This window comes from Haliotis rufescens, unplaced genomic scaffold, assembly GCF_023055435.1.
Source record: "Haliotis rufescens isolate VD_foot unplaced genomic scaffold, xgHalRufe1.0.p SCAF_171, whole genome shotgun sequence".
NCBI classification, from domain to species: domain Eukaryota; kingdom Metazoa; phylum Mollusca; class Gastropoda; order Lepetellida; family Haliotidae; genus Haliotis; species Haliotis rufescens.
This window is the reverse complement of record NW_025963859.1, coordinates 45,660-70,504: the sequence shown is the minus strand read 5'-3', so window position 1 is coordinate 70,504 and position 24,845 is coordinate 45,660. Positions and strand designations below refer to the sequence as shown.

The window sequence follows — 24,845 nt, the reverse complement described above, 5'->3', positions numbered from 1 at the left end:
CGTTTTGAATGTTTTGAAAAATTGGCAAACACCAACGCCGAAATGAACTTTCCGCCATATTGGATAGTGTTTACAAAATCACGATTGAGGAACACCGGTTATGAGACACCTGTAACATCACGTATATTTCAAACTTAACTGCGATACACACATCCTTGAATTCCTCGTACATTTTAGAATCAAATGACGAATAGTCTTTGTCACCAATACAAAGTGGCTAGATGAAATCAAGCAAAATAAATTAGATGTGAAAACGAACGCTGAGTGCTCGAAAAACTGCACTTGTTTGAAATGTAAACAAACCAAAATACAGATTTTACACAGTGTAGCATTTTCTCCTATTTTGAGCTATCCATTTGTCTATTCGTTCAAGGTATTGGCTCAACATTTTCAGAATATGCATGGGAAGAGAATCGTAGGAAGAACTAGGGAATATAAAATAGATACATTGCAATGATTTGATATTTACAACAGAAATTGTCAAAGTTACCGTCCTGTGTGACGCCATGACTGACGCAAAATTACGCACAACAACAGTATTTATCGGAATTTCTGACTATTTCCGTTGGTTTCAATAAAAATTATAACAACAAATAACAGTACATAGATTGTCAGAATGTTTCTGATTACTTACATGTCACATTTATGTATATACGATCCCTGAATCAACGAAAGTCCCCTCGTAAAATCCCGCATACTGTTGACAGTTAACACGCCATTTTGTAAAAGTCGATCACAGGAAGTGATGTCATACATCAACATTCATGTACATATTTGGTAATTTCTTTGAGATGAAGGTCCTTGAATGAGAGTGCACACAATCATTGTATTGTCTTAGTGACTGATTTACAACACCCATTTACATATTCAAGACATTATTTACTTGGTGAAAGCAGTCATTTTATGTTGTGTCGAAAAAGCGTCAAATTCCGTTTTACACATCGAGATTTTCCATACCATGAACAAAAATTAGGGGAGATATATATTAATCAAAATACCAGTGTCGTCTTTCTCCGACATTATCAAAGACATAAAACCAGCCATGACGTCAAATAGAATGGTGTTATGATTTTGGTATTTCATTACATTTGAAATGTATTTTTTTAAAAGGGTTTAATATTTGCAGTTAATTTTACACCATCAAATAGGGTTATCGAGTCACACCTTAAAGCTTGATTCGTAATTTCAAAAATCTAAACGATAAAATTTGTCATTTGTTACAAGTTATTAATGTGCACAGTTTGGTACAAAATTGAATGTATTGTCTAGGACTTTGAATTCAGATTAGGGATATTCTTGGGTGAGCCACCCCCACACATATGTTTATTGTATGTCAGTATTAAGTAATTAACAGCACAGCAGTATTCAGCATTTCAGAGTTTTGATGTCGGGATTAAGGATTTTTTTTCTTGGGCATCGCACCCACAATGTCTGGGCAAGCTCCGCCAAAGACACAGGAAGAGCACCCATTGTACTTAAAATAGCAATAGTACCCACAAGTACCGTTTGAGTCGCGCGGTAAAGTTAGACTCCTGGTTTCAAATTTCTTTATGCGAAATATTTGCTGAGATGTTTAATTTGTGCTTTTTATGACATTACTCATTATCATTATTCGATGCTGAGTCGCACCGCCAAGCCAGACTCCTGAATTCAAAGAAGCTTCAGTGATATATTTATTGAATCTGTGCAAAGCGGTAATTACCTTGTAGTGAAATTGCACATTACAAAGATCACTTGGTTAGTTTTCAAACTGGCACTAAATCAAATTGGCTAGATGATCACTTTCATACTGTCATTGCATAGATATATTTGTTGCATAAGGATTTCATGTAACTGATTTTGTTCACATTTGCATGGTTGTTTCCGTTGGTGAAAAAGTTCACACATATCAATTTGGACTCTTGTAAGCTTGGGGTCCAAGCCTCACGTAACGGAGGAAAGTTGTCATAGCAACTGATTTACAACACCCATTGTCTGAAGAATATTTAATTGCAAAGGTTTATTACCCTGGAGCCATGACATATATATGCATTGAAACACTAAATTGCTGTTATTTATAAGATGCAAATCCTAATTGTTAATCACCCTTTTTGTGTACATCGTCCGTCTCCCATCCTGAACGAGATGTGCAAGTATGTCACTGATGAATTACTGCTTACATTTATATTTATTATTTACTAAATGTCAGGTGACCTTGGCTTTATAAGCCTTGGTCCAGAGAGATTAAAAAAAAAAAAGACAGGTCTTACCCTTAGCCTAGCTAGGGTTAGCCTGGGTGCTCCGGGGAACCTAGACAACAACCACTACCACTATGTGCTGACCTGGCACATAGTGTCTTTTGTATGTATGTATCTACATGTATAAAGTAAAACTGTATATACCGCAAGCCATCGTCTCCAAGTTGTCACTTTCTACTGAGAACCATACATCGGCCCCTTGCATATATGAGTATGCAAATTATTCATTAATCAACGTCAGACCAACACACGATGTTAGTATCATGCTGTTTACAGTTTCAGTTATGATGTAGATTTTGCATATCTTTTATACATTTTTTCATACAATTAATTTCACTTGGATATTTGTCAATGTTCAAAATGATATCATATGTAAATATAGGCCACAACATGTATGAATGAACCTTTGATAATCTCCTGTTTGTTTGAACATTGTTTACATAACAATTGATAGGTTTTTAGTGTCGAATACGATATTTCTTTCCTTTGGACAAGTGTTACAAGATGAAGTGTAAATGTAACTGCAGCATGTACATATTTCTTGGGATGTGTACTAGTCAATATTATAAGTTCATATAACCAAGGTCCATGAACAGCCATTTCATTTTATTTTATAACTAAAACTGAATATATATTACTTTAACAAAATGGATAATATGTTTCAAATATATGTCAAGAATTGTCTTGGTCTTGGAATTGTTTTTTATGTCGTTTGATACACAGAACAGTGATATCTAACGATTCGCCAGGTGCTCGTTAGTCACAAACAATTTACGAATTATTCCTCTTGTTTTGTATTATATAATCAATGGGTTCATTCTTTTTTCAACATTGTGATCACAGGATATTAAACTGTTTACTTTATTTCTCCAGGAATTGTAAAATGTATAAAAATAAATTCCATGCCAGGTACCCCATTGGTTCAACCATATCGGATTATCCTGATAATACTATACCAATAGAGCTTTCTTCGCATCTTTTATTGTGTGCTTCTGAGACGAGATGAATAATAACATAGTAATGAAAAAATATATGTCCAATAGTGAATATAATTTTGGTTGTTTGGAAATATTCTTTTGGGTATTTCATTACGTACATTGATGCCAAACAGCTGCGTGTCTTGTCCAATAAGATACACGATAAACTATCTAATTGTTTACATATTCAAGACATTATTTACTTGGTGAAAGCAGTCATTTAATGTTGTGTCGAAAAAGCGTCAAATTCCGTTTTACACATCAAGATTTTCCATACCATGAACAAAAATTAGGGGAGATATATATTAATCAAAATACCAGTGTCGTCTTTCTCCGACGTTATCAAAGACATAAAACCAGCCATGACATCAAATAGAATGGTGTTATGTTTTTGGTATTTCATTACATTTGATGATAAGACTAGTGCTCCATAATAATGATGCAACATTAGTCAAATTACACTTACACATTCAGGAGAATGTTGGAATCTAAGGACTAAGTTATAGGTTAGATATGGCCGTCCATTTCTCTATTGCCTGTGTATTACGGCATCTATTACATGTGATAGCTCTCGTGTTCCAGTGGTAGAGCGTCGGCAAATTAATTAGGCTAACCCATTAATTAACCAACCCCCACGTTGCTAATTGGATCTGATAAAGTGCGCCCGGTAAAGTGCATTACTCCCTCTGTTGGGACTCTGTTTCTTATAACTACAGTAGTGTGTGGAACTTACGCTCTTTGACCGTGCACTTAATGTGGCTGCAATTAACTGCCGTAGACCCGGCGGAATGTCATGTTTCGGAGATCGTGTCTGGTTGCCTCCGAGGAGCCCTTCCGATAGAAACTTCGGAAAGGATGCCAGCGTTTTCTCAACTATGTCACTCATGTGAACTGAATTTCGACAATAACCTGTCCATGTCAGTGGATATCGTGCAATCACACGCCGCCTCAATCCGACTTCAGCAATATCGTGTTCACCTTGTTCTGACACTTATTGACTCCATCTTTAATATTTTTAAAGGGAGGTAACTATGAAGTTAGCCCATGTAGGAATGTCGGTAATATTTTGTGTGAGGACGTATTTGTCTCATGCGCTATTTGCACGAGACGTTTTTGATTTGTTTCTAGCCGAAAGCTACCTCAGAACCAAATTATTCGTAACACGACGCGCATGTTAATTTGTAATGTCAACCGAAACATTTTGCTATTTTTACGAATGTACTAATGCACAATTCAATTCCCCATGTTTAAGACTATTGTTTTTGTTTTCTTCTTCATATCTATGTTGTTAGTTTAAAATTATACTGTTGTATCTATCTGCTTATCGTTTCATTGAGCTCCTTTTAAGATTTTTACTGTTTGGAAGCTATTATAAATATGAGGTGAGAAAACACCGAACTTGTTGGTGAGGTTTTTATGTAATGTTCTCCTTGTCACCCCCCAGTTGTAGCATCAATACACTAGTACTTGTAGGCTGTACAATGTACACATAATTATTATGTCTCTTTCATTTACTTAATATATACATATGAAAATTATTTTAGCACCCCTGTTTTTTGGACTAGTTATGTCTCAGAACATACAGTATCCCTCGCGCCCAGTGTGAAATATGATGGAAAAATAAATGCCATCTGGAAAATGAGGCTCTGGGCCAACGAAAACAAAGAACAATTAACCCAGTTTCGACAGTACTGTAATTGAGTCTAAATGGGAACCACAGTGGGAAACACAATAACTATGGATGTGGAAAGTTGTATAATCGGGTATCAGATGACCATTGTTGCGAGTGTCGCTATCGACGCGAGTCCGATTTCAATCTATTGGAACATGTTTGGGACATTCTTGTAGTAGATCTTCTTCTTGCAAAACCCTAAACAATCTGATGACGATCGACGGCATGCATCAAGCAAAACGACCAAATCCCATTTGTCGACACATGCGACAAGCAATTTTTGCTGCAGGAACACTTCAACCCCGGATTACCGCGTGTCGTATAGGTTACTACAAGGACGCCTAACCTGTCGTCCAACGTGTCTTAAACGTCGTCTAACGTGCCCTCTAACGTGTCTTAACGTCGTCTAACGTGCCCTCTAACGTGTCTTAAACGTCGTCTAACGTGCCCTCTAACGTGTCTTCTAACGTGTCTTAACGTCTTCTAACGTGCCCTCTAACGTGTCTTAAACGTCGTCTAACGTCTCGTCTAACGTCTCTTAAACGTCGTCTGACGTGCCCTCTAACGTGTCTTCTAACGTGTCTTAAACGTCGTCTAACGTGTCTTAAACGTCGTCTAACGTGCCCTCTAACGTGTCTTAACGTCGTCTAACGTGCCCTCTAACGTGTCTTAAACGTCGTCTAACGTGCCCTCTAACGTGTCTTCTAACGTGTCTTAACGTCTTCTAACGTGCCCTCTAACGTGTCTTAAACGTCGTCTAACGTGTCGTCTAACGTCTCTTAAACGTCGTCTGACGTGCCCTCTAACGTGTCTTCTAACGTGTCTTAAACGTCGTCAAACGTGTCGTCTAACGTGTCTTAAACGTCGTCTGACGTGCCCTCTAACGTGTCTTAAACGTCGTATAACGTGTCTTCTAACGTGTCTTAAACGTAGTCTAACGTGTCTTCTAACGTGTCTTAAACGTGTCTAACGCGTCTTCTAACGTGTCTTAAACGTAGTCTAACGTGTCTTCTAACGTGTCTTAAACGTCGTCTAACGTGTCTTCTAATGTCTTTCACACGTCTAACGTGTCTTCTAATGTCTTCTAATATGGCATTGGTTGACAACAACATGGTAGTGATGACATTGGTTAACAACAACATGGTAGAGATGACATTGGTTCACAACAACACCGTGGAGATGACATTGGTTGACAACAACATGGTAAAGATGACATTGGTTGACAATTACACGGTAGAGGTGACATTGGTTGACAACAATATGGTAGAGAAGGCATTGGTTGACAACAACACGGTAGAGATGACATTGGTTCACAACAACACAGTAGAGATGACATTGGTTGACAACAACACAGTAGAAATGACATTGGTTGACAACAACATGGTAGAGATGACATTGGTTGACAACAACATGGTAGTGATGACATTGGTTAACAACAACATGGTAGAGATGACATTGGTTCACAACAACACCGTGGAGATGACATTGGTTGACAACAACACGGTAAAGATGACATTGGTTGACAATTACACGGTAGAGGTGACATTGGTTGACAACAATATGGTAGAGATGGCATTGGTTGACAACAACACGGTAGAGATGACATTGGTTCACAACAACACAGTAGAGATGACATTGGTTGACAACAACACAGTAGAAATGACATTGGTTGACAACAACATGGTAGAGATGACATTGGTTGACAACAACACAGTAGAGATGACATTGGTTCACAACAACACAGTAGAGATGACATTGGTTGACAACAACACAGTAGAGATGACATTGGTTCACAACAACACAGTAGAGATGACATTGGTTCACAACAACACAGTAGAGATGACATTGGTTCACAACAACACAGTAGAAATGACATTGGTTGACAACAACACAGTAGAGGTGACATTGGTTGACAACAACACAGCAGAGGTGACAATGGTTGACAATAACACGGTAGAGGTGACATTGGTTGACAACAACACAGTAGAGGTGACATTGGTTGACAACAACACGGTAGAGATGACATTGGTTGAAACAACACGGTAGAGAAGAAATTGGTTGACAACAACACAGTAGAGATGACATTGGTTGACAACAACACAGTAGAAATGACATTGGTTGACAACAACACAGCAGAGGTGACATTGGTTGACAACAACATGACAGAGATGACATTGGTTCACACCAACACGGTAGAGATGACATTGGTTAACAACATGACAGAGATGACATTGGTTCACACCAACACGGTAGAGATGACATTGGTTGACAACAACACAGTAGAGATGACATTGGTTAACAACAACACAGTAGAGATGACATTGGTTCACACCAACACGGTAGAGATGACATTGGTTGACAACAGCATGGTAGAGATGACATTGGTTAACAACAACATGGTAGAGATGACATTGGTTAACAATAACACGGTAGAGATGACATTGGTTGACAACAACACGGTAGAGATGACATTGGTTGACAACAACACAGTAGAGATGACATTGGTTTACAACAACATGGTAGAGATGACATTGGTTGACAACAACACAGTAGAGATGACATTGGTTAACAACAACACAGTAGAGATGACATTGGTTCACAACAACACAGTAGAGATGACATTGGTTGACAACAACACAGTATAGATGACATTGGTTAACAACACTATGGTAGAGATGACATTGGTTTACAACAACACAGTAGAGATGATATTGGTTGACAACAACACAGTAGAGATGACATTGGTTCACAACAACACAGTAGAGATGACATTGGTTGACAACAACACAGTAGAGATGACATTGGTTCACAACAACACAGTAGAGATGACATTGGTTCACAACAACACAGTAGAGATGACATTGGTTGACAACAACACAGTAGAAATGACATTGGTTGACAACAACACAGTAGAGGTGACATTGGTTGACAACAACACAGCAGAGGTGACAATGGTTGACAATAACACGGTAGAGGTGACATTGGTTGACAACAACACAGTAGAGGTGACATTGGTTGACAACAACACGGTAGAGATGACATTGGTTGACAACAACACGGTAGAGAAGAAATTGGTTGACAACAACACAGTAGAGATGACATTGGTTGACAACAACACAGTAGAAATGACATTGGTTGACAACAACACAGCAGAGGTGACATTGGTTGACAACAACATGACAGAGATGACATTGGTTCACACCAACACGGTAGAGATGACATTGGTTAACAACAACATGACAGAGATGACATTGGTTCACACCAACACGGTAGAGATGACATTGGTTGACAACAACACAGTAGAGATGACATTGGTTAACAACAACACAGTAGAGATGACATTGGTTCACAACAACACAGTAGAGATGACATTGGTTGACAACAACACAGTAGAGATGACATTGGTTAACAACAACACAGTAGAGATAACATTGGTTTAAAACAACATGGTAGAGATGACATTGGTTTACAACAACATGGTAGAGATGACATTGGGTGACAACAACATGGTAGAGATGACATTGGTTGACAACAACACGGTAGAGATGACATTGGTTGACAACAACACAGTATAGATGACATTGGTTGACAACAACACGGTAGAGATGACATTGGTTCACAACAACATGGTAGAGATGACATTGGTTAACAACAACACAGTAGAGATGACATTGGTTGACAACAACACAGTAGAGATGACATTGGTTGACAACAACACAGTATAGATGACATTGGTTGACAACAACACAGTAGAGATGACATTGGTTGACAACAACACAGTAGAGATGACATTGGTTGACAACAACACAGTAGAGATGACATTGGTTGACAACAACACAGTAGAGATGACATTGGTTAACAACAACACAGTAGAGATGACATTGGTTGACAACAACACGGTAGAGATGACATTGGTTTACAACAACATGGTAGAGATGACATTGGTTGACAACAACACAGTATAGATGACATTGGTTGACAACAACACAGTAGAGATGACATTGGTTTACAACAACATGGTAGAGATGATATTGGTTGACAACAACACAGTATAGATGACATTGGTTGACAACAACACAGTAGAGATGACATTGGTTCACAACAACATGGTAGAGATGACATTGGTTGACAACAACACAGTAGAGATGACATTGGTTGACAACAACACAGTAGAGATGACATTGGTTAACAACAACACAGTATAGATGACATTGGTTGACAACAACACAGTAGAGATGACATTGGTTGATAACAACATGGTAGAGTTGACATTGGTTGACAACAACACAGTAGAGATGACATTGGTTCACACCAACACGGTAGAGATGACATTGGTTGACAACAACACAGTAGAGATGACATTGGTTAACAACAACACAGTGGAGATGACATTGGTTCACACCAACACGGTAGAGATGACATAGGTTGACAACAACACAGTAGAGATGACATTGGTTAACAACAACATGGTAGGGATGACATTGGTTAACAACAACACAGTAGAGATGACATTGGTTAACAACAACATGGTAGGGATGACATTGGTTAACAACAACACAGTATAGATGACATTGGTTGACAACAACACAGTAGAGATGACATTGGTTCACAACAACATGGTAGAGATGACATTGGTTAACAACAACACAGTAGAGATGACATTGGTTGACAAGAACACAGTAGAGATGACATTGGTTGACAACAACACAGTATAGATGACATTGGTTGACTACAACATGGTAGAGATGACATTGGGTGACAACAACATGGTAGAGATGACATTGGTTGACAACAACACAGTAGAGATGACATTGGTTTACAACAACATGGTAGAGATGACATTGGTTGACAACAACACAGTATAGATGACATTGGTTGACAACAACACAGTAGAGATGACATTGGTTCACAACAACATGGTAGAGATGACATTGGTTGACAACAACACAGTATAGATGACATTGGTTGACAACAACACAGTAGAGATGACATTGGTTAACAACAACATGGTAGGGATGACATTGGTTAAGAACAACACGGTAGAGATGACATTGGTTGACAACAACACAGTAGAGATGACATTGGTTGACAACAACACAGTAGAGATGACATTGGTTAACAACAACACAGTAGAGATGACATTGGTTCACAACAACACAGTAGAGATGACATTGGTTAACAACAACACAGTAGAGATGACATTGGTTGACAACACAGTAGAGATGATATTGGTTTACAACAACACAGTAGAGATGACATTGGTTGACAACAACACAGTAGAGATGACATTGGTTAACAACAACACAGTAGAGATGACATTGGTTGACAACACAGTAGAGATGACATTGGTTTACAACAACATGGTAGAGATGACATTGGTTTACAACAACACGGTAGAGATGACATTGGTTGACAACAACACAGTAGAGATGACATTGGTTAACAACAACACGGTAGAGATGACATTGGTTGACAACAACACAGTAGAGGTGACATTGGTTGACAACAACACGGTAGAGATGACATTGGTTGACAACAACACAGTAGAGATAACATTGGTTAACAACAACACAGTATAGATGACATTGGTTGACAACAACACAGTAGAGATAACATTGGTTAACAACAACACAGTATAGATGACATTGGTTTACAACAACACGGTAGAGATGACATTGGTTGACAACAACACAGTAGAGATAACATTGGTTAACAACAACACAGTATAGATGACATTGGTTTACAACAACACGGTAGAGATGACATTGGTTGACAACAACACAGTAGAGATGACATTGGTTAACAACAACACGGTAGAGATGACATTGGTTGACAACAACACAGTAGAGGTGACATTGGTTGACAACAACACGGTAGAGATGACATTGGTTGACAACAACACAGTAGAGATAACATTGGTTAACAACAACACAGTATAGATGACATTGGTTGACAACAACACAGTAGAGATGACATTGGTTGACAACACAGTAGAGATGACATTGGTTTACAACAACATGGTAGAGATGATATTGGTTGACAACAACACATTAGAGATGACATTGGTTGACGACACAGTAGAGATGAAATTGGTTTAAAACAACATGGTAGAGATGACATTGGTTTACAACAACATGGTAGAGATGACATTGGGTGACAACAACATGGTAGAGATGACATTGGTTGACAACAACACGGAAGAGATGACATTGGTTGACAACAACACAGTATAGATGACATTGGTTGACAACAACACAGTAGAGATGACATTGGTTCACAACAACATGGTAGAGATGACATTGGTTAACAACAACACAGTAGAGATGACATTGGTTGACAACAACACAGTAGAGATGACATTGGTTGACAACAACACAGTATAGATGACATTGGTTGACTACAACATGGTAGAGATGACATTGGGTGACAACAACATGGTAGAGATGACATTGGTTGACAACAACACAGTAGAGATGACATTGGTTGACAACAACACAGTATAGATGACATTGGTTGACAACAACACAGTAGAGATGACATTGGTTCATAACAACATGGTAGAGATGACATTGGTTAACAACAACACGGTAGAGATGACATTGGTTGACAACAACACAGTAGAGATGACATTGGTTGACAACAACACAGTATAGATGACATTGGTTGACAACAACACGGTAGAGATGACATTGGTTGACAACAACATGGTAGAGATGACATTGGTTGACAACAACACAGTAGAGATGACATTGGTTTAAAACTACATAGTAGTGGTGACATTGGTTGAGAACAACATGGTAGAGATGACATTGGGTGACAACACCATGGTAGAGATGACATTGGTTAACAACAACACAGTAGAGATGACATTGGTTGACAACAACTCAGTAGAGATGACATTGGTTGACAACAACACAGTAGAGATGACATTGGTTGACAACAACACAGCAGAGGTGACATTGGTTCACAACAACACAGTAGAGATGACATTGGTTGACAGCAACACAGTAGAAATAACATTGGTTAACAAAAACACAGTAGAGATGACATTGGTTGACAACAACACAGTAGAGGTGACATTGGTTCACAACAACACAGTAGAGATGACATTGGTTCACAACAACACATTAGAGATTACATTGTGTATATATGCTCTCTGCATCCTGGCATTCATTCATCTGATGAAGGAGTAAGTATATGCTCCGAAACGTTGTGCTCCTCAAATAAAGAAGTTGACAGCCATAAATTCTCTCCCTTAACTTGAATCCAGCAATAGGATTCAACACTGCGGCCATTGAAGACATATCTCAGTGGGCTCTCTGATGACCTTGCAGTGAGGTGCATGGACACAAAGTGTGTAGCGTTTTGAAGCGGTTGCTCCGATAGTTTGCTCGGAGCAGACTTTGATAGACAAGTACTGTGACAAATGGTAAAATACATGGCCAAAATCTTCAATCCAATATTGCTGCCAAATCATGCCACTTTGTGCCTAAGAGTATTGGAGTCCTTGGTGAATCTTTTCTATACCTTCTGGTCTTGAGTTCTTGAAAATACGGCGGAATAATAAACAATAAAACATAATAAACAGAACTATTATAATATGACTTTTACCTTTCTGGAACCCTAAAAAGTAATCTACATATCCAAGTGGCCGACATGCGTCTATCTTTTCTCATGTATTCAAATAATATCATCATTAGATGAGAAAGGTCTGTTGTGATACACAGTGACAGTGACAGCGTGTCGTAATATATTTACACCAAGTACAAGACGTCAAAATGGCCGGCATGATATGCGAAGTTGTCAGCGAACCTGTGGCGATTACAATTGTTAGTTATCCTTGATAAACTGGCCGATCATTGCAAGGTGATGATAACGATGTGTCAAATTCGTAGATTGGTGTCGTCAGTCACTGCCAGACTAGGTACGGATCGGGTTGGTAATCGTGCACAAGCATGCAGTCAAACTCTAGGATTGTTCCCACTGTATGCTAAACGATCCGAATCATCAGAAATTCTGTATTCAATCGTGCTAGAGAATTCTGTAGCTTTGTATATGCATTTAACTTGCCTGGTGTAAATCACCTTCTGTATCTGTCTGACCTGAATATACAATACCTGCCAACAGTTTTACATAATTCCAGCCAGTTGACTTGAAAAGATAAAAAACCTCAATGAAATCAACATTTAAAATGACAGTTATACAGCATCCGATATTGGCTTGACAGTTACACGAATTGGGGTGGGATGGTGAAAACAAGCTTTCGACGTAATGGACAAAGGGCACACATGTCTAAGATCGATCAAGTTCAATGACACGTCACGTGGGATACGTCGCCATTCTTCTTGGAGGGCCTGGATCAGTTCTTGTCGGTTGGCTGGAGGATGTGGTCGCTGTTGACATCCTAGTGGTGTTATATGGGGAGCGTGCAGGCCACCGCAACACGATGACGTTGTTGGCTGGATGGAAGTCCTGTACGATTCAGGCTTTATGGGATGTGGCGTTGTCGAGCTGATAACGGTGGCAGCTATTTTAGAAATGGTAGGACAATCGGAAGAATGTCACCCATGTAACGTTGTCAGATTTTCCGTTTCCGGGCCAGTGGTATTCTCTCCTCCCCCAAATTCCACCCAACACCCTAACATCCCTTCCACTATACTGCACGACCGCCTGAACGCACCATGCTGCCGTTCGTTCTCCTCTTGGGCGGTAAACACGCCGTCTACCATCAGCTCTGAACAAACAGAACCGGCTTTTATCAGTGAAGACGACCCTCTGTCCAACGATGTACAGTACGGGCCCATCTCAATCTCTGACCATGATCATGATGTTGTGCTGTCAAACTTTTCTCTGTAAGGTCTGACAATCCTAATTCCTAGAGCCCTCAGTTGCCTGTCCACTGTCTGTCGACTAACCATATTCCTAAAGCATTCGTCGCTGATGACGTCATTGCCAGGAATCGATTTCGGAGATGCAAAGTAGGCAAGTACCGGTTTTCATTGGGCGTAGTTACCACGGGTCTGTCTGTTCTTGGCCTGCCTGATCTGTCCATAACTTTTCATCGGTTGTAGAGTGAAAAAGCCGTCTTCGCCTCCACAAATCCTTGGGCACGATAGAATCCTATGATCTGTCGGTTCGAATCCCAGTTCTCACATATATTGTTTGTAGGTTTTCTGGTAGCTGTGTATCAATTCAGGCTTTCCTCCCACGTCTTGCGTTATCAGTTTTGATATCAGATAAAGAACTATATATTAGGTAAGAAAATGGTCTGTAAAGATATTCACTTACTACTTTCAACAGTTGGTTGTTCTGAAGATATTGGTCGAGTGAATATATTGATAAGCTATAGTAATAAGCTATTTGTCTGTAATAATGTCCTACCATACATTTTAATTTAGCCACCTTTAACAACCAGCCATGGTTGTGAGGGGCCTATTGCAGTGTGCATGAAATGATTCATTGACTGGCTTTTGTTGAACCACAATCATTATACCATCTTGTAACTTAAGTGACATTAATGTTGTACATGCAATTCCAAGGGTATATTTGGTATTTTCCCCAAATGTTCGAAATTGCAAGTGCTGTTTTCTTCACGCCCATTCCTCGGGTAATTCGTTTCTCATCCCCTCGGGAAGCATATTGATTATTTTCTTGTCACAAACTGATCACGTTGACTGTCGCTACTGTAACTGGCGAGATCTGAGGGATGATTCATACAATTCATACCCTTCACTTGAATGTATTAGCTGAGGCTGCAACGCATGGGCAGTGATTGTAGACTAGACTATTCCAGAAAATGTGTTTTACTGTCGTATATATGTTTTAAGGTCTAAAAGATCTAGAAATTTTCACTATCGTCTATCAAATCATTTGCAAGATTAATATCTTTTCCCGAGTAATGTTTATAATATACCGTAGTGTTCTCGATTCTTATATTCGTATTTTGCCATAAAGGTTGTGATAATATATCTTTTTCCTCTTTGATAGAATTTCCTTTTTTTCTATTAAGCTTCCCCATGAACACAGAACATCTTTCCAGGATGCATTCGTCCTATCATTAATAACCTTTTCCGAAATATAGAATTGGCACTTTTTGCCAGAGTTATATTACTAATCACAGACGTTTAATCCAAGATATCTTTTGAGCATTGATTTATATTTTTTATATCAGGCACCTACAAGAGTAAACCTTTTCTTGACCAATCTAAGTTCCAACGTTTGCACATAGTGTTATCAGAGAAACGTTGTGAGTCTACCCACAACACTTGCGTTTTGCTTGTGGTAATTTTTAGGCCTGAAAAAGACGCATATGTTTGAAGAGTTGTCAAGAAGTTTTGGAGACAATTTTCAGTTCCATCTAATATGAGAGATGTGTCGTCTGCGAATTGAGAAACTAGAAAATTCTATCTCGTCGATCCTAATTCCGTTTATATTTTTATTAGTGCGTAGCTTTATTTCCAAAATTTCAGCGCACAGCAAGAATACATAAGGAGATAAAGGGTTGCCTTGTCTACTTCCTCTTTCAAAAATCTGAAGCAAAACACTAGATTTTATATCGTGATAGAAGGTTGTTATCCAGTACTTAACAGAAGGTCCAAAGTTTAAAAAAGTCAAAGCTTCTTGGATGAAAACCCAATCTACTGAATTGAACGCCTTTTCAAAGTCTATAAGTAATAACAATCCTGGGATTTCATGCATTCATTAAAGTCCATAATGTCATAAATTAACCTAGTATATTCTCCAATGTATCGTTTTGACATAAAGCCTCTTTGATCCTGGTTAATTTTTGTTGGCAGAACCTTTTATTAATTCTATTTGCTATTGTTGCTGATGCTGATTGAAATTGGTCTCCATTTTTTTAAGTGCTGCTTTGGTTTGTCTTTTTGGGGAATGCATGTTATTAGGCCCCGCTTTTGACTAACTGATAATTCTCCTCTTTTGAAACCTAGGTTCAATGATCGTATCAGATATTTATGCAGATCTAGCCAGAAAAAAATGTGGAATAATACAGTAAATCCGTCAGGACCCGGACTTGTTTAATTTTTCATATTTTTCAAAGATGTTAAAACTTCCTCATATTGTAACTCACCTTCAAGTCCTAATTGTTGTGGTGTGCTTAGTTTTGGAATATTAAGGTCTTTAAATATATCATCTAGGTCTACGTTTCTGCTTGTCTGTTAAGTGTACAACTGTTGGTAATATCTCTGGGTTTCGTTGATGATATTTTTTGTTTCAGTTATGGTATGTCCATTCTTTGTTTCTAGCTAAGCTATAGCCTTATTCCTTCTTTCCAGGCTAAGACGTATTTTCTTGGTTTTTCGACCATTTCTCTCCATTCCTCCCGATATTGCATGATTATTCCTCCTGTTTTTATGTTATTTATTTCTTTCAGTTCAGTCTTTGCCTCTTCAAGTTTCTTTTGTATTTCAGTTTTAATTTCTATATGCTTTGAAGTATCTATATTGATTTGCCATTCTTCGATATGTTTTTGTAAGTCGTTTTCTTTCTGTTCTCGCTCTCGTTTCCTTTCCGAGGAGTATTTTATAGTTTGACCTCTTATCATCAACATTAGTGTTTCGAAAAAAAGTTGGTCGTCTATATTAAATCTGTCATTGCTTTCTTCATCGACACCTGTTTAATATTGTTCTATTGTATTTTTAATTACTTCTTTTTTTTTTCAACAAACGTATTGTTGTTTAGTAGGGAACTTCAAATGGCCTCTATTAGATACTATTTAGTTTTAAGGGAATTCAACGTATAGAGTTATCTGATCTGTAAGAAGGGTCTACACCAACTTTATCTGCGGATTCTTCAAGGTCTCTTGACAACAAGAAGTAATCTAATCTGGCTTGTTTTATGGGTATGTTTTGTCTCCACGTATATCGTCTCTCTTCTTGGTTCATATCTCTCCAAGGGTAAAAAAAGGATTGTTCACTGGAGGCACTTCATGGTAGAATTGTATTGTGCACTTTTGCACACATATATGTCTCTGATGGTCCTCTTTTGAAGCATGTCAAGACTCATGATGAAATCAATGCATTCCACAGTTTCCGTAAACGAGCCAAGTATGTAGGACACAATCTCAATGTCAATGTTGATTTTGTTGATGGTTGTGTATGGCTGGACAGAAATGACTGTCAGTCAAGCGAAGTGCCATATCAAGTCGGCCCAGACGGTATGCAGTGTGTTGAGAAGATCAGCAACCCTGCAGAGTCCTTCGCTTGGATGAAGTCGACTGGCCCGAAAAGTGAAACAGAAGGCTTTGCTGCTCAGGACCATTCACAACCGTCTTTATGTGATTTTGCACCAAAATGTAAATATGAAATGTAGATTATGCAATGGATTTAATGAGACTGTCCAACACATTGACACTGGAAACCCACTTTCTGACAATCTGGGTAATGCAGAAGGCTGCAGTGTTGGGGAGTCACATTCTCCGAAAAGTTCGGGGAGGGTTAGGGGGGGTTGTTTCAACAAGGCAGCGCTTCCTGGGAGAAGTCCCAATCGCTGTCTGGGCTGCGTGTGGAGGGGACAAAGGCCCTGGGCTGATGACTATGCCAGGATCACCCGAACCCTCTTTGCTGCATTTATTTATTTTAATCTGTACTTAATAAAAATAATAATTTACTAACCACTGCACTGGGTTTCATTATCGCAGATGTATGTGTTTTCTAATACATGGCCTGGCTGAAGAATGTCCGCGCGGCAGTCGAAGCGATGAATGAATGAATGAATGAATGAATGAATGAATGAATGAATGAATGAATGAATGAATGAATGAATGAATGAATGAATGAATGAATGAATGAATGAATGAATGAATGAATGAATGAATGAATGAATGAGAACAGTTGTGTGCGCGAGTTTTGCGTGTTATGCCTAATCTTCCTCATCAATATTTGACAGCAAACGTGTGACATGGAATCAGACAGGCTTCAAACTGAGGCCACCGTCAAATACACCGTCAAATACAGGCTTAGCGGGTTAATCGTGAAAATGTTATAATTAAAGTGGGTCAGACACCCATTAGAATAAACTTACTTACATATATCGGGGCCACGCACATTATCACAGTTAGCCGCTGTAGGGGACGTTGTGCGCATGCGGTGTGGTGTTCACGGTGATTTCCAGCATCATATGACTTTAACGTCTGCCACAAGGTGGCGTGACGGAGTCGACACACTCACAGTGGTCCATTGTGTATGACAGGAGTGTGTGAACCATAGTATGTCATATGACTGTGTATAACGGGAGTATGTGAACTAATGTATGTGATATCACCGTGTATGACGGGAGTGTGTGAACTATAGTGTGTTATATCAATGTGTATGGCGAGAGTGTGTGAACTATAGGGCCTTATATTATGACGGGAGTATGTGAACTACAGTATGTGATATCAATGTGTATAACGGGAGTATGTGAACTAATGTATGTGATATCACCGTGTATGACGGGAGTGTGTGAACTATAGTGTGTTATATCAATGTGTATGGCGAGAGTGTGTGAACTATAGGGCCTTATATTATGATGGGAGTATGTGAACTACAGTATGTGATATCACTGTGTATGATGGGAGTATGTGAAATTTAATATGTGATATCACTACGTATGATGTGAGTATGTGAACTACAGTATGTGATATCAATGTGTATGATGGGAGTATGTGAACTACAGTATGTCATATCAATGTGTATGATGGGAGTATGTGAACTACAGTATGTCATATCACTGTTTATGATAGGAGTATGTGAACTAAAGTACGTCATATGATTGTATATATTTCGAGCCTGTGAACTTTAGTATGTCATATCACTGTATATGATGGGATTATGTGAACTAAAGTATGTCATATGATTGTATATGATGGGAGTATGTGAACCATAGTATGTCATATGATTGTATATGATGGGAGTATGTGAACCATAGTATGTCATATGATTGTATATGATGGGAGTATGTGAACTATAGTATGTCATATCAATGTATATGATGGGAGTATGTGAACTATAGAATGTCACATCACTGTATATGATGGGAGTATGTAAACTATAGTATCTCATATCAATGTATATGATGGGAGTATGTGAACTGTAGTATGTCATATCACTGTATATGAGGGGATTATGTGAACTATATATGTCATATCACTGTGTTTCATGTGAATATGTGAACTATAGTATGTCATATGACTGTTAATGATGGGAGCATGTGGACTATAGTATGTCATATGATTGTATATGATGGGAGTATGTGAACTATAGTATGTCATATCACTGTATATGAGGGGATTATGTGAACTATAGTATGTTATATCACTGTGTTTGATGTGAATATGTGAACTATTGTATGTCATATCAATGTGTATGATCGGAGTATGTGAACTACCGTGTGTAATGTCGCTGTATATGATGGGAGCATGTGAACTCTAGTATGTCATATGATTTTATAAGACGGGAGTATGTGAACTATTGTATGTCATATCAATGTGTATGATCGGAGTATGTGAATCATAGTATGTTATGTCACTGTATATGATGGTAGCATTTAAACTATAGTATGTCATATGATTTTATATGATGGGAATATGTGAGCTATAGTATGTCATATGACTGAAAATGATGGGAGCATGTGAACTCTAGTATCTCATATGATTTTATATGATGAGAGTATATGAACTATAGTATATCATATCACTGTGTTTGATGTGAATATGTGAACTATACTATGTCATATGACTGTTAATGATGTGAATATGTGAACTATTGTATTTCATATCAATGTGTATGATCGGAGTATGTGAACTTTAGTAGGTTATGTCACTGTATATGATGGTAGCATTTAAACTTTAGTATGTCATATGATTTTATATGATGGGAATATGTGAGCTATAGTATATCATATGACTGAATATGATGGGAGCATGTGAACTCTAGTATCTCATATGTATATGATAGTATATATACTATAGTATGTCATATCAATGTGTATGATCGGAGTATGTGAACTATAGTATGTCATATCACTGTGTTTGATGTGAATATGTGAACTATAGTTTGTCATATGACTGTATATGATGGGAGTATGTGAACTATAGTATGTCATATTACTATATATGATGGGAGTATGTGAACTATAGTATGAACTATGATTGTGTATGACGGAAATATGTGAACTACAGTAGGTTGAATGTGCATGATGGGCGTATGTGAACTATATTATATCATGTCACTGTATATGATTGGAGTATGTGAACTACAGTATATCATATCACGGTATATGATTCTAGTATATAATCTATAGTATTTCATATCACTGTACATGATGATAGTATATAATCTATAGTATTCCATATTACTGTATATGATGATAGTTTATAAACTATAGCATTTCATATCACTGTATATGATGATAGTATATAAACTTTAGTATTTCATATCACTGTATATGATCATAGTATATAAACTATAGCATTTCATATCACTGTATATGATTCTAGTATATAATCTATAGTATTTCATATCACGGTATATGATTCTAGTATATAATCTATAGTATTTCATATCACTGTATGATTCTAGTATATAATCTATAGTATTTCATATCACGGTATATGATTCTAGTATATAAACTATAGCATTTCATATCGCTGTATATGATGATAGTATATAAACTATAGTATTTCATATCACGGTATATGATTCTAGTATATAATCTATAGTATTTCATATTACTGTACATGATGGGAGTATGCATGTTATGATTGTTGCCGAATGACATGAACATGTTTAGTATAATAATATACATTTAGGAATGTTTTAAAATAATATTATTTAAATTATTTATGTATTTCGTATGTACGCATATCATTATACACATATGAGCCAAAAATAAAGTTTCTTTTGAAAGTTTGTTTACGTCTTACTCGTTTATCCCTAGTTTTCTCAAACCCAATGCGATGCAATGATCGACAACGCAAGTCAATATATCTGGTGTAGCAAGAAGTCTCCTACTGCTCAAAATCAGACGCCTAATCCTCAGCCGAGGGATGTGTTCCCATGCCTGGGTACGTTCTTGGAGATTCTGTATTGCGGGTCCCCGGCTCTACGTCACAACGGATCCCGTAGATGCGCGATTGAATTCAGGTCTGGGCTTCGAGAAGGCGACTGTTTCCTGGATGCTGCCCAGATAATAAGATGTTCACGTTACCTCCAGGGCAAGTTGCAGTTGACAGCCATTTCTACATGCAGATGATCTTTTCACTATTTGAAAATCTCTACGTGAAAATGAACTCGCAAATACACTTAAAAAGTGATGGCGCGATACTTTTGACGAGCTGTATTTGGTCAGACATATTCTTTTCGAGCCGTATTTTATTTGCTTTTTACAGTTTGTTTGTTTGTTTGTTTGTTGTTTAACGCCGCACCCTGCAACATTCCAGCTACATGGCGGCTGTCTGTAAATAATCGAGTCTGGACCTGGTAATCCAGAGATTGACATCATGAGCATCGATCCACGCAATTGGAATACGATGACCTGAATAAGCCAAGTCAGCGAGTCTGACCACCCAATCCCGTTAGTCGCCTCTTACGACAAGCATAGTCGTCTTTCACGACAAGCATGGGTTGTTGAAGACCTATCTACCCCGGATCTTGACGGGGGGAGACAAGCATGGGTTGCTGAAGACCTATCTACCCCGGATCTTGACGGGGGGAGACAAGCATGGTTTGCTGAAGACTTATCTACGCCGGATCTTCACGGGGGGAGACAAGCATGGGTTGCTGAAAACCTATCCACCCCGGATCTTCACGGGGGGAGACAAGCATGGGTTGCTGAAGACCTATCCACCCCGGATCTCCACGAGGGGAGACAGTCATGGGTTGCTGAAGACCTATCCACCCCGGATCTCCACGGGGGGACAAGCATGGGTTGCTGAAGACCTATCCACCCCGGATCTTTGCGGGTCGTGTTTTACAGTAGTAAGGAAACCATATAAATAGTAATTTGTGATTTAATGTTGATGCATCCGTGTGTGAATCTTTTCAGTGAACAGATCTTTGTAAAATAACTTGGTGAATTGATCCTTATAAAATAACCTTTTGACTTCTGTGACTAATATTTTAGAACTTATGCACGCAATGGGCAGTTGACAGATTTGGTGTACCATATATACACTCTGGTCACAGCAGTACAGTGAAGGCGAGGTAGGGAGGCAAGACACAAGGGATCGGGGACTGTGACACAGTCTAATCTGTCAAGCTTACTGGACGTAGAACACTGAGTCATAATCCTCTCCGGGGTAAACAGTGTAACAAGCTGGCATCCAGGCAGCTGCTGCCATCACACAGGAGGGGTCGGGGTGGGGGCACCCCCGCTGGTGCACTCATAAAATCACTGAGTTGACTCGCAGTCGATACAACAAGGTTTTCACCTGGACCTGCGCGTGCCATACAGTCTTGTCCCAGCCGCCAGACGCCTGACTTCGGGGACGTGGACCAGACAGTATTCCAACACAGGTATGTCTCTTTCGGTTTTCGATAGTAACATTTATAAATACATATTAGTGACAAGAACACAAATTAATATACAATGTAGTAGCTTGTTACCTTACTTTGTGTAATGTAAGGAAACGCGAGCGCTCTCTCTATTGGGGCATGGGTGGCCTAGGGAGGTGAGGTGATAGAGGATCCAAGATTATTGCACTTATATAGCGACGAGCATGCACATGTGTTTGTGTGTGTGGCTGCTTGTACTAGTCCCGATTGATGCCGATTTATAGTGCTAGCACACTGAGATACCATGCCGCAGTTTAACATGAATACCCTACTCAGACACAGCGAGCCTACCAGTCCTTGTTTAACCATCATATTGCCGAACGCCAGACAGGGTAACAACAAGTACCATCTTTTAACGTCTTTTGGTATGACGCGACCGTGGATCGAACCCCGAACCTTCCGCTCTCCGGGCGGACGCTCTAGCACTGGACCACGGAGGCGGTCATGGGTGGCCCAGACGTTTGCGAGACCGCTAGTCGCTGTGCAGAGTTGCGTCCCTTGGGCACACCACAAACCTATGATTGTGGGTGCCAATCCCGGTTCGCCCCGTTTAGGTTTCTATGTTGTCAGCACAATACCCGTGCTAATGGGTTCCCCCAAAATGAGACCCGCATCACTTCGGGCTTTCCTCCAACATCAAATTGACACGCCGTGATATAACTGGAGTAATGATCAAAGCAGCGTTAATCATAACTCAGTCACTCTATGGCGCGGTCCACAGTTCCTCCTATCATAGTACAGCTTTTCCTATTGTACCTTAATCGATGGTAATGATTCCTTACACGTCTCTCCTTGGGCACTGTATTCCTATGTTCAACTCCCTAGAATGATGGGCATATCTTCTCACCAAGACACGGAACATGATCCACCTTTCCTCTCTACAACAGTGCAGCTAGGAGAGAACAGTACTTACTTTTCTATATAAGTATAATAGCAGGAATAATAGTAGTGGTAGTAGAGGTTATAGCAGAAGCAGTAGCAGTAGCAATAGTAACAGCAGAGTAGTAATAGTAGCAGCAGCAGCAGTAGCAGTAGCTTTAGTAGTAGTAGTAGTAGTAGTAGAAGCAGCAGCAGCAGCAGTTGTTTTAGTAGTAGTAGTAGTAGTAGTAGAAGCAGCAGCAGCAGCAGTAGCAGTAGCTTTAGTAGTAGTAGTAGTAGTAGAAGCAGCAGCAGCAGCAGCAGCAGCAGCAGTAGTAGTAGTAGTAGTAGCAGCAGCAGTAGCAGCAGCAGTAGCAGTTGTTTTAGTAGTAGTAGTAGTAGTAGTAGAAGCAGCAGCAGCAGCAGCAGCAGCAGCAGCAGCAGTAGTAGTAGTAGCAGCAGCAGTAGCAGTTGTTTTAGTAGTAGTAGTAGTAGTAGTAGTAGTAGTAGCAGCAGCAGCAGTAGCAGTTGTTTTAGTAGTAGTAGTAGTAGTAGTAGTAGTAGCAGCAGCAGCAGCAGCAGCAGCAGCAGCAGTAGTAGTGGTAGTAGTAGTAGTAGTAGCACTTTGTTTCGTTATACAGTGCATTCAACCACATTACAATGAAGTGATTTTCCGTTATTCTCGGCATACGAAGACGCAACATGTGGGTACAGTGTTGGCGTGGGGGTGTACTAGTTCATCAAACAAAAGTAGCAAGTGTCAGTTCTTGAAATTTTTCGAGGCGAGGCGAAGGTGTTTACTGTAAACATCCCTTAACATTCCTTAACCTTGCACACAGATGGGTACCAATAAAATTCGCCTCCGGCAATGAGCCGGCCGCGGGATTCGACCCAGGGAACTGTCCTACACTGGGCCGACACGCTACCCACTTGGCTGTCCCAACGCCGTTTGTTTGTTTGTTTGTTTGTTGCTTATCATCGATCCACGCAATTGAGATTTGATGACATGCATCGACCAAATCAGCGCCTCTTACGACAAGCTGAAGACCAATTCTAACCCTGATCTTCACGGGTCTGTCGTAGTAGTAGCAGCAGCATTAGTAGTATTAGCAATAGTATTAGTATTAGTAGTTGTAGTAGCAGCAGCAGTAGTAGTAGCTATAGTAGCAGCAGTAGTAATAGTAGTAGTGGTAGTAATAGTAGTAGTAATAGTAGTAGCAGCAGTAATAGTAGTAGTTGTTTAAGTAGTAGCAGTAATAGCAGTAGTTATTTGTTTGTTGTTTAACGTCGCCCCTAGTAATATTCCAGGTATATGACGGCTGTCTGTAAACAAATCGAGTCTGGAAAGACAATCCAGTGATTGACATAATGCGCATCGATCCACGTAATTGGGATACGATGACATGCATCAACCAAGACAGCGAGCCCGAAGACCCAATTCCGTTAGTCGGACAGCAACAGTAGAAGTAGGTGTAGTAGTAGTAGTAGTAGTAGTAGTAGTTATAGTAGTAGTTGTAGTATTAGTAGTAGTAGTAGTAGTAGTTGTAGT

At 39.2% G+C, this 24,845-nt stretch overlaps 1 protein-coding gene across 4 annotated transcripts in view; it reads right to left on the bottom strand.

The window, feature by feature from the left end:
• Positions 1-4,217, bottom strand: part of LOC124127093 (AP-4 complex subunit epsilon-1-like) — a 123,225-nt gene extending 119,008 nt beyond the window's left edge. For all 4 annotated transcript variants that reach the window (XM_048397901.1, XM_048397903.1, XM_048397902.1 and 1 more), the window contains exon 1: positions 3,948-4,217. In XM_048397901.1, the coding sequence (XP_048253858.1) occupies positions 3,948-4,100 (153 nt within the window). In that variant the 5' untranslated portion in view covers positions 4,101-4,217. The remainder of the gene's footprint in view (positions 1-3,947) is intronic.
• Between the last annotated feature and the right edge of the window lie 20,628 nt (positions 4,218-24,845).